We start from the raw sequence: 17,778 nt of genomic DNA on the forward strand, positions 1-17,778 counted from the left end.
GAGGTTTTGTTCCATCTTTACCAAGTGCTTAACAGGAACAGCAGGCAACTACTGTCTTCACAGCCACAAAGTGTGCAGATGGCACAGTTTGTCCAGCTTACATGTATGGCCAGAATTAAAATTCTCCAGCCTTCGACAGCTGCACAGCAGTGTCCCAGGATGAACCAACATATACTGAACCACCTAAAGGAAAAGTAGTACCTCCCAAGTCACCACTTTTGAGGAGGCCCTCACATTTTGAGCACATCAGCAGCTTAACTAAACATTTTATCCTTCAAAGACAGGCCATTAGAGGAGAATAAAAGTATTAAATCTTCTGTGTACCTAAATTATTTGATGACTATGAGGAAAAAAAGACAAATAATCATGTTCCCACACTATTATAGTTCTCTCTCTCACCCCACAGGATGGTGAAAATCTTTTGGGAGAAACACTAGACTTTCTTTTGAGGTAAACAGACAGCAGGCAACATTACTTTTAAGCAAATACAATGTTCTTTAGATCTGGATTTATAGTTTTGGTGTTTGAAAGTATTCTTACAAAGATAAACATGCTCAAATTTAAGATATTACTTCTAGATTCTACGTTCTTCAAAAAGTCATTTGGTCTTCATTACTAGTGAATGTTTTATATAGCTATATATAGTAGCTATATGTAGACATTTTTAAAGAACACAAATTCAGACAGTGATTCACCCATAAAACTATGGTGTTTTGTTTTCTGGGGTTTTTGTTGGGGTTTTTTTGTTTGGTTGGTTTTGATTTTTGGGTTTTTTTGCTACATACAATTGCAAACACAAAATGGGTATTAAACTGTCTATACCACCCTGTTAATCCTTGCCCTTCTTCCTCCTCCATTTTTTCCTGCGTGAGGTGGGAAAAGCAAAAGCAAGCGAGAGGAAAATACAGCTCTTACCTTTAGGCAAGGAATCAATAGGAGATGAAGGTTAAACACAGATTTATATTTACATCTCTGACTCCAGAAAGATCAGTGCCTGAGGTTTCATCTAATTTTTCTGATTGTAATAATGCAGCATATAAGTCTTCAAAAACAGCTATTAGGCTCACCACCTGTAGTAGTTCTTCTGGAAACACTACTCTTACAGATGGCAGTAAAACTGAATTTTAGTTTAAGAAAGAAAACCCTTCAGTTTTCCTCTTGCGAAAACTGTACTGTCATCTTACACCCAAAATTTTACTACAGAACTAAGAAAATGTTGAAAAAAGGTGCTGTTTTACTTTATGCTAAGCAATATTGAACTGCAGACACCCATCAAAATATGGTCCTGCTCATGTTTCATCTCCAGTCAGTCTCATACTTTCATTTGGTTCAAATATAGCAATACAGCAACTTCAGAGCAAGCAAGATCTACACAGTAGCAGAAAACTGGTGCTTGCCATCTTTAAAAACAAAAAAGAAAAAAACCCAAACAAACCCCAGGTACAGGTCATTCCCAAACCTCAAAACAACTCCCCCCTCCCAAATGTAGTCTTCTGTTGGACCAGCAAGATCATCCTACTTGCCTCATGGTCACACAGTAAACAGGCTGAAAGCAGCAAGAGACAAAACACACAATCAGGAAGCCAGGAAGAAAGGAGAGATCAAAAACCATACTGTGAAATTTTGCCCTAGTGCAAACACATATATGTTAATGTTTTACAGTAAACTGGAAATCTGCAAGTTAAACAAATTGCTTAACATTTTTCACATAGAATTACACAGTATTTAGAAAATATTTCCATCTGTAACAAGTTAAAATGCAAAACTAGATTTACCAGAATAAAGAAAGCAAGCTGACTAATTAAGCCGTACCAAGTACCTGTTTTCTGCAACTGGAAAAAATGGATTTCAGAGCTTTTTAATATATAAAGTAAAATACAGTGGCAACAGCGAGATACGTAAGACTGGAGTGCCATTGGGTTACAAGTCATTTGGCATTAGAAAGTGATACCAGCTTTTTAAAATATAGGAAACAAATGTTAAATTTCAAATGTTTTGTCAACAAGAAATTAAACATTTGTGTAAATAAAGACAAAAGACCATCACATATTAAGCATACAATTTAGAGAACATATTCTACTTGTAAAATGTGCTTTTCCCATATTTATTTCTAGGATAAAATTCTAAAAGTACTTTAAAAGAGGAAATGAGAGGCTTCACTCATTATGCAAAGTGGGAAAGTCTTTCCTCCTATCTTACCTGTATCTTCAATGAATTGCACACATTTTTCAACAAACAGAGGTATCGGTTTCTCAGTTGTAACCAGATCCTGTAGGGGCATCCCAAAGTAATTACTTTCCCAGTTTCTACGGATTGGAGGATTGAATGTCTTAGTTTTCTTTTTCGGCTACAACAAAACAGAGTTATTTAAGTAATATTCAAGTAATATTTTAACTAACTCATATTGCAACCGTTCCGTAAAAACAAACAGATCACACATCTATCAGACATTAAAATTCCTCTATGGGAAACTGAATTAAAATAAATTTACTGTTAAGATAGCATATATTAGATACAAAGCACTCCAATAACTTCCAATAGATTTCATCATTTTTGTATCACATTAGGAACAGGATGACCCAATGCACCAGTAATTGAAATACTCTAGGAACAAAAATAAACACGCCACTTGATTAGAGTGCTATGGCAAGTCTTTACACACTAACTTTCAGCACGACTCGAAGGAATCTACATGAATCACATTTGAACCACACCTCTATAGAATTCTTAAGGATAAGACTGTGAAGCATCACATCACAAAAAAAATTTAGTGTATTCTGTATATTGCAACTATGCTAGAAACATGATGATGCAGAATGTATAGCAATCAATCTCCGCGTTAGCGTTTGAGGCACTCCTATTAAGCATGACTGTTTTGTTACAGGCACAGGATTTTAGCCAAAAGGAGGTTTACACACAATGAAATCTAGAAGGACGATGAGTTTCATATGGAGTTTTCTTGCTTGTTTTGATTTTTTTTTTTCCTCCACTGAGAGGGACTTTTGTCAGTTCAACTGATAAATCACCTTTGGATGATTACAAGAACTGTATTGGATCAGATACCATGTTTCATCTCTGAATGTTGACGAAAGTATTCAGAGATGGCCATATAAAGTGGTCAATCAATTGGCTGTACAGTGGCAACTGAATGCAGAAACTGAATGAATATCATCATTAAAATCCAGCATTTTATCTTTAAGTTTATATATGTAAGAAGTTAGTTAAAAGCAGTTACATTTTCATATAAAACTCTTCAGTCAGCAACAGCACAAAAGAAAAGAAAAACAAAAAACACAACATCCATATTTAAATATCAAGGTTTCTAGAATTTTATAATTTATAATAACACTATATCTCAATTAACTATTAAGACAAAACATGTCTCATTTCTACGCTTCACGTCTAGAAAAGTCTTTAATTTTTACCTCTTTTGTGTAAAAAAATGGGTTAATTTCTAGACCTTTGTACCATCAAATTTACTTAGTAAGTCCTTACAGACTACCTAGAATTTCAAGTTAGAAAGGTATATATTTGTGATTGACTTGCCCACTGAGAATTAAAGAGCTGAAGTTAAACTCTATGGGGGGAAGTGGAAACTACAGCCTGAAGAACATTTCTCCAACCATCACCCTACAGTGCCTGTGGAACTCCTCCAATACTTGATTTAAAAAAAAAACACAACCGTTAATCAAAGCTTTTCAATAACCTAATTAAAAAAGTAAGGCTTTTTATGCATGATGTCTCTTTGTAAGACAGCTTGTGTTTCTTGAAATCAGTCACCCATGACTGACCATGGTAACGAGAAGGCTAACAAAAAATTAGGCTTATCTTTCAAGTTTGGGATTTCTATAAAAGGCTCAGCACTTACAATTTAGAAGGAAGGAACATTTAGTAGAGAGTTCTTCAAAACATTAGAAAGAAATTGCTCTCCAGCAATTAATTTCTCCCCAAATTTTATATTAACTGAAAATTTAATAAGTTTAGAAAAAAGCTTAGGATAAACTTTCATGACTAAAGCAAACAATATCTGAAAGCATTCTTTTCAACTGTCAACTGTTTGCATAACTTTTATTCAAGTTGGATAAGATACTGATGGTTCAACCAGTATGTGCCTTCAGATTAAAAACAGCTTTTTCATCCTCACTGCAACAGTCCCCTGCTTTGAAGTCCGCACTAGTTCATTGGCCATTTTCTTTTTAGTAGCAAAATCTTATTTATTTAGGCAACAAATGTATCCAGTTCTGATGAACAGCAGCTGGACGGGACATGCTGAAGCTGAAGAACACGTAAAACTCAGTGAAAACATCTTTGTCAAATGTTGAATGAAAGATCATTTTAGGGATACATACATTAACAAAATGAAAAAAGCAAAAACAAATTTAATTTTTTTCCCCAAGGAAAAAAAAATATTTTCAGTGCATATCCCCATCACCTTAGAATTAATGGAGTGACACTCAGACTGTGTATTCAGACTCAGCAGATAGAAAAAGACTGTGTATGTCTCTGATTAAGACATAATATTAGCAAAGCATAATAAAATATAAACAAAATTTGTTGGTGTGAGTGGAAAGTAGCCAAACTAGAGGAATGATAAACTAGGACTTTACAGAATTTTTAATTACAATTATTATAATAATTAATATTATTGTCTGTGTAGAATACCTGGAAACAGTATGAAATATCAAATATGCCTGCAAAGCCAGAATAAAGAATGTGTTTCTCTAATAATTGTCCTGCATTTAGAAGAAGGGTTGTAAGAGATTGAGATATCAAGTATGACATTATATACTCAAAAAAGCAGAAACGTTTCTTAGGTGAAATAGCTACCTGAAACAATCAGTTTAATCTCCAGCTTGGAACATGAGAATTTGTCTAAAGAATTTAAAGAATAATAAAAGAATACAAGAATAAGAAAAGAAAACAACCCTGAAGCTCTTTTCAAACTGATCTAGAAGTACAGAACAGGAGAAGAGATGATCATTGCAGCACTATTCCATAGACATGGAATTAGGATTTCACAAGGCTGACAGTTACAACAATAATTCTATCAGCTATTTTCCATTATGTATCATTATGTATTTTGTCTCCCTCCTGTCCAATATTTATTAAAATATCTCTTTTATGATTTCTCTTTCTTTTGGGACATGTGAGTGGGTAAACTCTCCAATGACAGTGCAAATCAAATCTTCCTGGAAGAAGAACACTATCTGCACGATCTTCACAAAAAAAATAATTCTGCAAATTAACAAGAAATCTTGAAGGTATTAAAAATGTACCATGTTATTTCCTGATTTGAGACTTCCATTCTTTCCTCAAGTCCCATGTCTAGACTTCTTAAGCAGAGAACTTGTTCTGAACGAAAAGGCTTGTTACTGTGCAAAAGACCTGATCTTTGTCAAAAGATCAACTGACTTAAGAAAAAAAATACAGGTCTTATTTCTAACAAAAATAAGCTTTAGTGAAAGCATTTTTTTAATCCCTGTTCCCCACTCTGAGAAAATAATAGCTTTTCTGATCTGTCAGTCACGGAACTTTTAAATCTGCTAGTAAAGATAATGATTATCATAAATTTATCTGTGTAAAATTAACTTTTTCAAGTTCTCTAATGAAACAATATTTAAACAAAAACACTGTTAAACATAACATTACTCATTTAGTTAAACAGCACCTGAAAAAGGTGAATAATTTCTAAATTCCCAGATCTTGGTGGAGAGAGTATGATTTTTGCCACAGATATTTTTAGTTCAACAACTCTGCCCAATACACCTAATCCTCAAAATACAGCAGTCACCTAATACTGCATACAGCGAGCACTAATCCAGGCACAAAACCAATTTTGTATGCTGCTTCTACACCATAATAAAGGACTAATAGGCACTACGTTAAAGACGACAAGAACCAGCACAAAAGCTTTGTTTATCCTAGCAAAAAGCTCGCTGCTTCACATACCACTGTTTCATGTTTTCAAGCCCGACATCATAAATGCTGAAATGCTAAGTTTTCATACTTTTTTTTTTTTTTTAATATATGATTGGTTGCTGCACTAATGTTGAGCTTTCCAACATGGGCTTCACCATTTGCTTCTTGCCAAAGACAACTTCTCCTCATACCCTAACAGACATCAATGCCAAACCTCCAGCTAATCCTTATATGTTTGGGCAGGAAAGCATTTTAACTCTGAGAATCCCAAACTTGCCTTGCGTTGCTGATACCAAAAACATTTACCTGCAACATTTACCTTGCATCTCAAATACTGTGTTCATTTTTGGGCCCCTCACTACAAGAAGGACACTGAGCTTGCTGGAGCATGTCCAAAGAAAGTCAACAAAGCTGGTGAGGAGTCTGGTGAACAAGTCTTATAAGGAGCGGCTCAGGGAACTGGGGTTGTGTAGTCTGGAGAAGAGGAGGCTGAGGGGAGACCTTATCGCTCTCTACAACTACCTGAAAGGGGGTTGTGGCGACGAGGGTGTTGGCCTCTTCTCCCAAGTAACTAGCGATAGGACGAGAGGAAATGGCCTCACGTTGCGCCAGGGGTAGTTTAGACTAGATATTAGGAAAAATGTCTTTACTGAGAGAGTGGTCAAACATTGGAACAGGCTGCCCAGGGAGGTGGTGGAGTCACCATCACTGGAAGTATTCAAAAAAATATGTGGATGTGGCACTTCAGGATATGGTTTAGTGGGCATGATGGTGTTGGGTTGATGGTTGGACTTGATGATCTTAAAGGTCTTTTCCAACCTTAATGATTCTGTGATTCTGTAAATATTGCTTTAGTTACAGCAGTTTAATCACTGAAATGTGTGTTGCAAAAGATTAGCTGAAGTCCTCTTAATAAAAGACAATGCAAACATGAAAACATGTATTCTAGTGCAGCACAGTATCCACTTCTTGGTTTCAAAACCAGAAATATTATTATAAAAAGCATAAAACCATGAAAATGTAGGTTTGAAGTATACTCAAGATTAACCCTCTTTGCTGTAGGTACCAGGGAACCAGCTAAGCAGCACTCATCTTCTAGAGAGAAACTAGGCCAAGACTTCAACCAGCTGTGCATCTTGAGAGTACAAGACACTTAAATAAAACCTTTTAAAATTAACTTAGAAAACTAAAAAACTTCCCAAACCTCTCTCTCGAACCCCTATATGGATGGGCTGCTTAGTCTAGCAAGTCCTTTCTGTTCAAGAGGGGCTCCCCTTTTTTCTTCTCTCACTTCCATCCCACCAAGAACTACCATCATAATTTATTTATCAAAGGGGAGATTCAGCCACTTCTCTACCTCCCACAAACTTCACTACTACTTTTAATGCAAAGGAAATTTTCTGCCTGCTTCATGTGCAGTCAGCCCTAGGGTCATTGAGGGCAAAGTCAGTATTTTTGGGAGTATTAAAAGACTTCATAAAATCACGCACCATGAACAGCCTTCATTTTATAGGCTTAATAAAGTATTTGTAATCGTTAATTCACGGCTAGCTTGTCAGAAACTATACGACATATGAATAATGCAGATGATGGTTCCTAAAATGCTCTCTTTCTTCCCCTCATGCCTTCTGCCATTTTTAGAGTTCCAGCTTGTTACACTAAGTTTTAAACTACAAAGGCTCAAGAAGGCATATGGCTCCAAATACGCATTTTAAGAGTGATAAATTTGAACAGATTAAAACTGAAAGTACAGATTTCAATATTTCCTATAGTCCTCAGGAAAAAAAAAAAAATTGCACATTCCAGTCTGATTCCAGTCTGAACTGGACAGCACTTTGCTAAGTCAACCATTGAATTTACACAAGAAAGCTGAACGAAAAATGTAAGCTCATTTCCCACTTGTCACATGTTTACCATAGTCTTATTAAAACTGAGATCAACACACATGGGCTATACAGTTCCATGACATTATTTCAGTAATAGTTTCAACACAAAATTTCATGGAGTTTTGAAATTGTAATGAGCACAAACAAGTTTAAACACAGAATAGACGTCAAAGCTGGACTACTTACATCATGTTCTAAAACAAGTCAGAGTAAGGTATGTGAGAATTCATCTAGGTACTAGTGGATTTTTCTTGCCGAAATACTGAGATTAAATAAAAATACTTCAGATTAAATTAAAAGGCATCTTACAATCATCTTGATATAAAGGAAAACAGAAAGAATGTAATTCACAATCTTCTTTGGAAACAACAAATGTTGTTTGCACATAAGGTTACAGGGCATAATGTTTTAAAGTACTGTTTTTCAGATGTGATTTAACTCCACAGTTGGAAACTCCAGTCACCAAAAAAAAAAAAAAAAAAAAAAAATCAGACCTTGAATAATAAAACTATTGACTATTGGTCAAAGAACAAAAATAGTGAAACTTCTTCAAATTTAATAACTTTCAACAATGGCATGTCAAAAAATTACCACTCGTCAGTTAATTTACTATGTTGTTTACAACATCTCTGTAGTTTGGATTTTTTTTTAAAAAGTACTTCAAATAACTTCTTCCATACAAAGAAAAAAAGATATTCATACAAATCTTATTCCTACTTTCACAAATGTATTAACAAAATAATTCTTCCACAACAAGGCAAGAAGCCTGCAGAATTTATTTCAAAATGAGACTGCCTTTCCCTTTGCAGAAATTTACTCAGGATGTTTCCTGTTCTTGATATGCTGGGGAGGATAAAGCTTGGTACAACCATACTTTATAAGGGGGGAAAAAAATACAGTCTAAATTAGACACTCAACATATCTCAAAGTGTTCACAAAGGTAAGAGCTCTAAATTAGATGGGTAAATTTGTAATACTCATCAATTCCACAGTAGAGATAAATAATAAGGGTATTAATTGTAACTACATGGAACAGCTACAAGTTTCCAAATCAGGCAGGCTTCCTGCTGTACAGGGAATTACTAAATTAAGACAAGGGTCAAAAATAACTTGCAATTATTTAAAGTAGTAATAATAATAGATAAATCACTAATAATTGATAAATAACTTCAAAAATATTTCAGCTTGTTTACACAGGAGAACATGGTGAGAACAATGAAATGCTAAGGAGCACTGTGGTTCGGGCCTTACATACCAATGCATAAATTGCATGACACTTGCAACTTTAGGGTTACTGCACACACATGGAGAGATCCCTCCTGTCTGTGATGTTAAGAGAGCTTCCTCCAGCAAGATCCTTATCCTCTAGGAATGTTCACTGCCCTTTCATGCCCTGAAATTTTCTGCATTGTCTCTCTGTTGCTCCGTATCTCCAAAATAATCAAGTTTAGCTGAAGACAAAATGAATTTATTATACCACCTGCAAGGCTGCTGCTTTAAAGAGACTGGTATGTAACAACACACAGTAATGTTCTATACTAGACCTTAGTATTACAGTGTTAAAGATTCTAATTAAGATAAGCATCTAGTTGTATTTCCCACTTGCAATTTTTGAGAGAGACATGGAGATGAATGAGCACACATCTCAGCTGGAGAGGTCTAAATTGGCAAAGCTGTAACAGCTGAGGCAGAGTTGCATATGAACACTGTACTCTGTGCTTAGTTCCTCCAAGTTCGTCAACACTGGTAAGGAAACAAATAATCAAACATAGAAAGCATGTTGATATAGGGGAGAATTCACTATGGAAAATGCATTTAATCTTGAGAGATACTTTGCATAATAACAGCAGAAAGGACTAGGTGCTTCTTCATATGAGAAACTTTTACAGAGAAACTTCCGGGGGTGGCAGGGAAGCACATCATAGCTTAACAAATATTGGCGGACAACATGCATTTCAAAGCTTTCAAGATCAGTTGGTTTTACCAGTCTGGGCTTTAGTAAGGTGTTTGATGGCAGCATATAGGAAACTACGGTGACAACTGTAGTAACAGAAACAGGATGATATTCAACAACAAAAAGAGCAAAGTCATAGACTAATGGAAAAATCATGCACTGGAATGTGCATGTAGCATGTACATGTACTGTGTGTATGTACTACACGTGTGTGTACATACTATAATGTGCACGTACTATAAACCATCTGTACTATACAGTAGGAAGTCATTAGCTGGAAATTACCGTGGACAAGAATAGGCCAAAGGTTCCTAAAGTGACAATAACTGCAGCTAAGAAAAAGTTGGATGCGATCACACAATTGTGTCAGGTAGTCATTTCTAGTACAGATCAACAAATATTAAGATTCTATGCTGTGCTGCTACAACATTCTTTGCAATATTATACATTGTTTCAGTCATCCTCATTCAAAAGCTTATATTTAGAGGGAATTATAAAACTCAGGTCAAGAAGCAGCCATATTCTGTTCACCTGTTTGGGGGTGACAGACATCACAAAAGGAAAGAACATTTCAGGAGAAAGGTTACCACAGGAAAGGTAAAAACTGGAAATTTTACATAAAACGATTCCTCACCAATATAGAAGAAACAGAAGTTCTGGAGGAGTTTTACAGAATAGTAAGAATGAGGGGATAGAAGTTTTCAGAGGAATTATTTCTTTGATAATTGGAAACCGAGCTCAAGGATGGTTCTTGCAGTTCTGACTACCAGTATATAGAAACAAGATCTGAGAACACAAACAGGGTGCTAGGGACAACAATAATGGGCAAGTAATTCAGACCAAAGCACACTTACTGAACTGGTCTCCATTTTAAACTGTTTAATTTCCTTTGGCAGTAAGAAATGTTAGAGGACCTTGCAAGTAACACTACCTGCTTGCCACAGATTTCTCATTGCTATGCTGCCCACGGTAAAACATTTTAATTTATGCTTCCAAATAGCAACAAGTAGAAAAATTCTGAGTATTTACTTCTGCCTTTAATAACATGTGTTCACAATTGAATTTTTAAAAAGTTTGCTACATGTGTGTTAGCAGATCAAACTACAGCTGTTAACTTCAGGGTTGTAAAAAGGAACTGTTGTTTTTCCTATTCTATTGTTTGCCAAAACTCTCCTCCTCCTTCCTACCCATCCAGTTCTTGCCCTCTTCCCTTCAATTTTTTACCTGAATCCTACAATCACCCTACACCCATCCCCTGCCACCCTATAACTGTCCTAGTGCCCATACCTTTATATGATTTCATCCTGCAAGTAGGGAGACTGGGGTCTGAAAGCATCAGGACAGAATGAGCATCGTTCAGCAAGGTTATGTCTCTTTCTTGAAACACATTATCTTTAAATAACAAGACAAACCCAAAACCAACACACCCCCCAATGTAGTTTTTTAAAACATTCTAAATGTAAAATTCTGCATAGGCATATTCTGTCTCTAGATGAAACCTGCTTTGCGTAACTGAAAACTGAAGTGCATAAACCACAAATGACAGTGCATAGGAGCTTTCTGCAACACCTTACAAGAAACCCACCCAGAAGTACCACATAGCAAACTCCTCAAACCAACAAAGGTGAAAAGTGTATCAAGAATGTTACATCTTATTTGGGCTTTAAAAAGCAACAGCATACTACAAACCTGATTTAATATGACAATACATTTTTTAAAAAAAAGATCAAGTTGTAATCTTCGGCAGTGACAATGAGGACCTCAGACTTCCAAGGTTGAGTTTTTCCGAATTCATTTTGTTCATAAGATTTCTGTATTTCAGAATCACTATAATTATAGCAAGAATAGTTCCATCTGTATCTTGGATTCCCTTTATGTTCAGCTAAACAATTTAGAAAAAGTATCAGTAAGAGTTTTAAGAAATATTCAGAAAGGAGTACAAAAGTTTAATTTATCCCTTTCATGTTCAAAATTATCACAAAAAACCCCGCAGTAATCTGTAAATAATGGTGACTAACATCCCCTACATGGATCAAATAACACTCAACAAGGAAAATACCATTTGAATAATTTTTGAGTTTTTATAATTAAATACTGATAGCTGCTCATCTAAAACAACACAGGAAAACATGGTAAGTTCCAAAACTAAAACACCTACATCTCTCTCGCAAAAAAAAAGCAAGAGTTAAAAAAAACAAAGGAGTATAATACAATATAGAATGACTCATCACATGAACTGGAACTACTCTCACTTCAACATAATGCAAGTCAACACACGAAGTCACTACTTAGCAAAAGCACTAAGCACTCAACATCCTTAGATATTTTGAATGCTTGCAAACATATTAGCTATCAAGTTAAATTCGCTTTCTCCATCATTACAATAATTTGTACTTCTACTATTAGAAGCCTTCTCTGACTAATTTGGAAGTATCAACCCTGGACGACAACTTGCAAGCTAAAAAAAACCAACACCCAAGACCCTAAAACCACCAACAAACCCAAGAGATACATTAAAGAAAGCCTGAAACAGCTCTTGTACTCTTCAAGAGACTTAACCACTACAAAAATTTAGAACAGAAGAGCCTGAAACTTCTGCCTCTCAACAGGTCAAAGCCAAAAGCGGAGGCTTTGGTAAAGATACCAGGGGGTTTCCTGACACAGTGTCAGAAGAGAAGATACCACTATACTAGGTCTACACAGTTTAAATATAAATATCCAACTCAGAGGAACTTCTGTCAACTCAACAGAGCTGACACAGTAGAAGGATTATGAATACTACATTTCAATTTCTATGTAGCAGATTTCAGTCAAAAGTATAAACATTATTGTTTTCAAAAACATTTAAGTTTCCCTAAAAGAATAACTTCAAAGTATTAACCACATGATTTTATACCCACAAGACATCACTATCTACGCTTATGAGTAAGCCTTAAGAAAATTTAGTGCCCTTTAAATCAGTCATGTGTAATTCAAATCACAGCTGCATACTAGGAAGTGCAATTCAGAATTTAATCCATTAGTAAAATGTAACTATGGGCTACTTGAACAAAACATTTTTAAATGCTATTCAAGTACTGTCAGATTTAAGCTAAAAAGACAATAAAGCTAAGTTCAACAAAAGACAATATCAAAAAGGTTGATTTATTTTGAGACAAGAAAGGTAATATCTAACTGACCAGTAACACTCCTGATTTAATGTTAAACAAAAGCCATATGCAAGACAATCATTGCTAGCCTAAAATTAAAATCTAAACTATAAAGAGCATACATCCAGTACCTATACCACAACACTACTTTGATATAATAATTTTTAAAACAGTAAGTCAAAAATAAGTAACTTCGAAGCATAAAGATCAAAATAAAGTACAGACATTTTTCAAGTAGAATGTCACATTATTATTTGGAAACCCACACTGGGCAGGCATTTTGTTCCCTTTATTTTGTTTGAATAGAAAATTGTACAGGTACACAGCTTTCAACTTAATTACTTGCTTGCCCACACTAGGAAAATGCAGCAGTCAGTAAAACCACTATAAAAAGTTTCCTTTTCGTGCTCTTGTTCTGGAACCTGCGTTCCAGGTAGACAACTGAGAATTAAAATGAAACCACCCCTTTCATTCACCAGCCCTAAACTTCATTCCAACAGCCAGAACTGCAAGAACTGCAAGAACCAGTTCTACCCAAGAAGTCATAAAGCAGCTTTTTTTTTTTTTTTCACTTAATCATATGGAAGAGAGACTGAATATGTACAAACAGAGGTGAAACAAACTGAAACTTATTGAACAGCTGATTAGGTAGGCAAACCATCTCACTCCCTCAGGTTTGCCAGTTCAGAGCAAGTTAAGCAGAAACCTCGGCAAAAATCAAACAATGCTACACCGAAATTTTAAAGCACCTGTTCCAAAACAGGGTGCAACTCTTGCATATTTTGACTCTTCCCTTCTTACAATGGGCCAGAAGTTGTAAATAAAATTTAAATCAATTGACCTACCTTCTTGTCTTCTTTTACTTTGTGGGTTTTCTTTTTCATTTTTTTATCATCCAATTCTTGATCCGATGTAATAGCAGGGTTATCTATGCCACCCTTCCATGTTTCGACAGGTGAAAGAAGTGGGTCTTCTTCACTTCCACGATGTCTTCCTTTTCTTTTAGTTTTAGAGGTGGTGAAAGCCTCATCATCACTTGCATCTGAATGTGTTCTCCTATAGTAAGACTTAGCCTTGCTGAACAGAGTCTTAGACTTATACTTGTATTTTGAAGGTCTTCTTTCCCCATGACTTTTGGATATTCTATCAGAAAACCCATTTTCTTCCTCACCTTGGGTATTTAAAACAATTGAATTTCGAACTTTAATAATACGATTCTGGCTATCATCTGGAACCGCATAGATATCATCTGCAAAGCCTTTATGTTTGAAAATAGTGTCAACAGGCTCAGCGTAGTTGTCAGATTGGTCTATATCTTCTGGTGGTGCCACAGGTACTCGACAAGGTTGTTTCCTGGGGTTTTTGCCAATACCTGCTTCAATTGTTTTCAGGAGGTTAGGATCCAGTTTTTTCACATTTGTTCTTGGAACAAGTGGTTTCGGTTTTATTGGAGGAGGCACTTTATGGTTGCGTTCATGGTCATGACAATTGAGTGGTGTACTGTGAATAGGATACTCATTCCCTTCCAAGTCCAATCGGTACTTTGAACGGTCACTAGGTGCTGGAAGTAACCGTACATCATCACCAATCGGACTGTAAGGTGGCGGTCCTTCAGTATCATCCTCTGAATCTGGATAATTATAGTCAAGGGAACCTCCTCTGGGAGATCTTGGAAAAACGTCTTCGCTTGCATGCGTCATTTCCCTTGTGCTGTCTGACATATAAGAACTTTCAATCATGTTTTTCTTCTCTAATACGTCACTGAAGAACAATGTGAAAACCTCAGTTTGACGATGATATTGAGATAATGAATATAAAGCTGTAAACTTAGCAGTAATCTCTGTTGCTATGTGTTCTCCTTCAGTCATGAGTTCCTTGATAGCTTCATTCTCAAAGAAGTCTGCCTGGCTATCAGTAACAGCCACTAACTGGACAGGAATCGTATCCTGAACTTCAGAAAGAAATGCCCGAAGCATTCCCATGGATGCCTTCCGCTTCGCAGAATAGACTAGTATATATCCGTGAACAAGTTCATCTTTCCTTACACCAATTGAAGAATGATATGATAATATAGTTATCTGTATTCGACGCCTCTTTTCACCTATGATTTTATCAAGCATCAAAGAATTATTCTGGCCAGCCTGAGCAGCACTACAGGAGTGAGAGTCAAGGAAGGGTGAAAGAATAAGATCCACGCTAAACGGATCACCACACATGGCACACATGACAATCCTTAAGTCAGCTTCTGACAGATCTTTAATGGTGGGAACTGGACTTACAACATCAAAATTGTGTTTAACTGCTTCCAGTACTCCCCTCAGAGCTTGTTTTATTTGGGTCTCATTAAATTTGCGTGGATATGTACCAGCAGGCACATCTACAAAAGGACATTGTAATTTGTTGGCCAATTGCTGTCCCTGATGTCTCAGAATAGGTAGATTCTTGCTAACACTGTCCCTCTGGTTAGCCAGTATTAATGTAAATGGAAGATTGGCCATATACTTATCTCTCCTTATTTGAGATGCTTCAGCCCTTATTTTTGCAATGCACTCCCCAATAAAATTCAGTGATTCAATAGAGTTAAACACACAGAAACACCCATGTGGTTTGAAGGTTGAGGTCCACAACTGAGTCAACAGGTATGGTGATTTTGCATCAACTGGCCTAAGATCTAGTTCATATATTTTTCCATCTAATGCATATTCATCATCAGTGGATTGTGTCCGAATTTCATTTGCCAATTCTTGTGCAAGGCCATCTTTGCCCAGAATGAAAAGATTGACTTTATCAATGTTGGCACTATCGTGGTATAAATTTGAGCGGCCATGGTCTAGTTGCAGAAGACTGCTGGCAAGTAACTGCTCTACTTTAATGTCCGTGCAATTTTGGCCACTGAGACAAGTTTCTTTAGTTGGGTGATAAACAAATCCTATGTGTTTAAGCAGAAGAGATTCTCTATCAGGTGCAAGTTTCTGTAAAGCTTTGTATCTAGGTTCTTCACTCAGAACTGCATGAATTTCACTCATTTTATCCGAACTTGGTGTTGCATTAAGATCCAGGTCATAAAACAGCTCTGAATGTTCAAAAAGCATTTCCTGAAACTCCTCTTTGGCTTTTTCAACAATCTCCCTCTGATGCCTACCATACACTTCCTTACTGTCTGCATCAGTGATGTATTTGAATGCTTCATCCTCCACTACAAAACATAAAACTTCTTCCCATGGCTGTCCGGGTGTAATGAACTGGATTTTCTCAAGAGTTTTTTTGAATTTCTCCTTCATTTCAACCCTCCTTTTTTCAGATATAAGATGCTGCACATGGTTTTGATAAACTTTTTCTGCCTCTAGTGTGGTGAGAAGGTCAAATGGAATCCTCCTGTCATTCACTTTATCTATATGGTCAGTTTCATCCCAGGGTGTTTTTTCAAGCACTACAAAACAAGACTGGAAGTCAGGCCTTTTCTCCATTAACTTCAAGGCTTCTGACCAGCTCAAGTGTTCAATCTCATCAAGATTTGACAGAAGACTATTAAGAGCTCTTGGCAATGCATTAATGTATTCTTCTTTTCTTTTTCTAATATGTTCCTGTTTAAGCTGCTCTATGTGTTTTGAAAACGTATTTTTGGCCTTTTTTGTTCCTTCCAAATTTATATACTCTTCGTAATCAGGGTGGTTTTTCAGTTTATTACTAACAGTCTTCCAAGTTGCATGATAGTCTCTCACAGTTTGCACGAGTTTTTCAAACTTATCTGTTGCTGTAACAACTAATTGTCTTTGAGTTTTATAGGCATCCAGATAGGGGATTATTTTAGGTTTACCACGAGTTTTATCCATCATTTGTACCAGTGCAGTAAAACATGTTTCAATATTGACATTGAATCTTGCCGATGTTTCCACTACCACAAGGTTCTTCTTATTAGAAGCAAAGGCCTGAACCTCTCGCAGATAATGATCCACACATTCATCACATTTCGTTGCTGCTATTATTATGGGTTTTTTAGATTTTGAGAGCTGGATATAGAGATTATTCACAAATTTAAGTTGATCATCAAACTTCCTATTGCATCCTTGGCTCACGTCAATGCACAATAAAAAACCATCTATGTTTAATTTCCCTTCAGGCATTTGTTTTTGCTCAAAGTCTTGCTCCAAGCCTAGCTGATCTGTGCAAATGTACATTAATTTTTCTGCTGACTGCAGTTTGGAGGCAGCTGCACGTTTTATATATGGTTGTAAATTCGTACTCCGATGAGGCAAGAAAGTCTGATCATCAATGAACTCAGTCTGTTCAATCACATGAATTCTGCACTCAATTCCATCCTCACCACTTTGTGTTACGTCACCCCAGTACAAAAAGTGATCATTGTTAACAACTCTTCCTCCAAAGTCAATTGTGCTAAGCACAGAGGTATGCTCAGGATAATATTCATCTGCTTTTGAACGAACGAATCTATTGCACAAACACGACTTTCCAACTCCACAATTACCTTTATCCTTTTCAGTTCCAGACAGTCCAACAACACTAACCGCATAAGATGGGGGACGTGGCTCTTTGTTTTTTGCCATCATAACTTTCCTCTCATCCTTTTGCAATTATCAAGGTAACTGTACGTGGTTTTCATTCTGGAAAGGTTCCTACAAATTTAAGTTGTATATCCAGGGTTCCAGAAATAGCTTTCAGTTGCTCTTGCTTTAGCTTGTCATTGAGAGAACCTCAGATAACTAGGATGACGAGCATCATCTTCCTAAAGAAAACAAAGCAGGAAAAAAAAAATTTACAGACTGCAGGTATTTCTTCTAATACTCATGAAAGAAGAGATTTTAAAAAGCACTTTTGCTTGCTCACCCTGAAATTGTTTTCTATGTACACA

The 17,778-nt window shown here is 36.1% G+C and overlaps 1 protein-coding gene across 1 annotated transcript in view; it reads right to left on the bottom strand.

The window, feature by feature from the left end:
• ARHGAP5 (Rho GTPase activating protein 5) overlaps positions 1–17,531 on the bottom strand; it is a 37,555-nt gene extending 20,024 nt beyond the window's left edge. The window contains exons 1-2 of the mRNA XM_010282746.1: positions 13,754–17,531; positions 2,200–2,347 (exon numbers count right to left, since the gene is read on the bottom strand). Coding sequence (XP_010281048.1) covers positions 2,200–2,347; positions 13,754–17,476 — 3,871 coding nt within the window. The 5' untranslated portion in view covers positions 17,477–17,531. The remainder of the gene's footprint in view (positions 1–2,199; positions 2,348–13,753) is intronic.
• Positions 17,532–17,778: the final 247 nt, after the last annotated feature.

The sequence above is a fragment of the Phaethon lepturus genome, unplaced genomic scaffold, assembly GCF_000687285.1.
Source record: "Phaethon lepturus isolate BGI_N335 unplaced genomic scaffold, ASM68728v1 scaffold6480, whole genome shotgun sequence".
NCBI lineage: Eukaryota > Metazoa > Chordata > Aves > Phaethontiformes > Phaethontidae > Phaethon > Phaethon lepturus.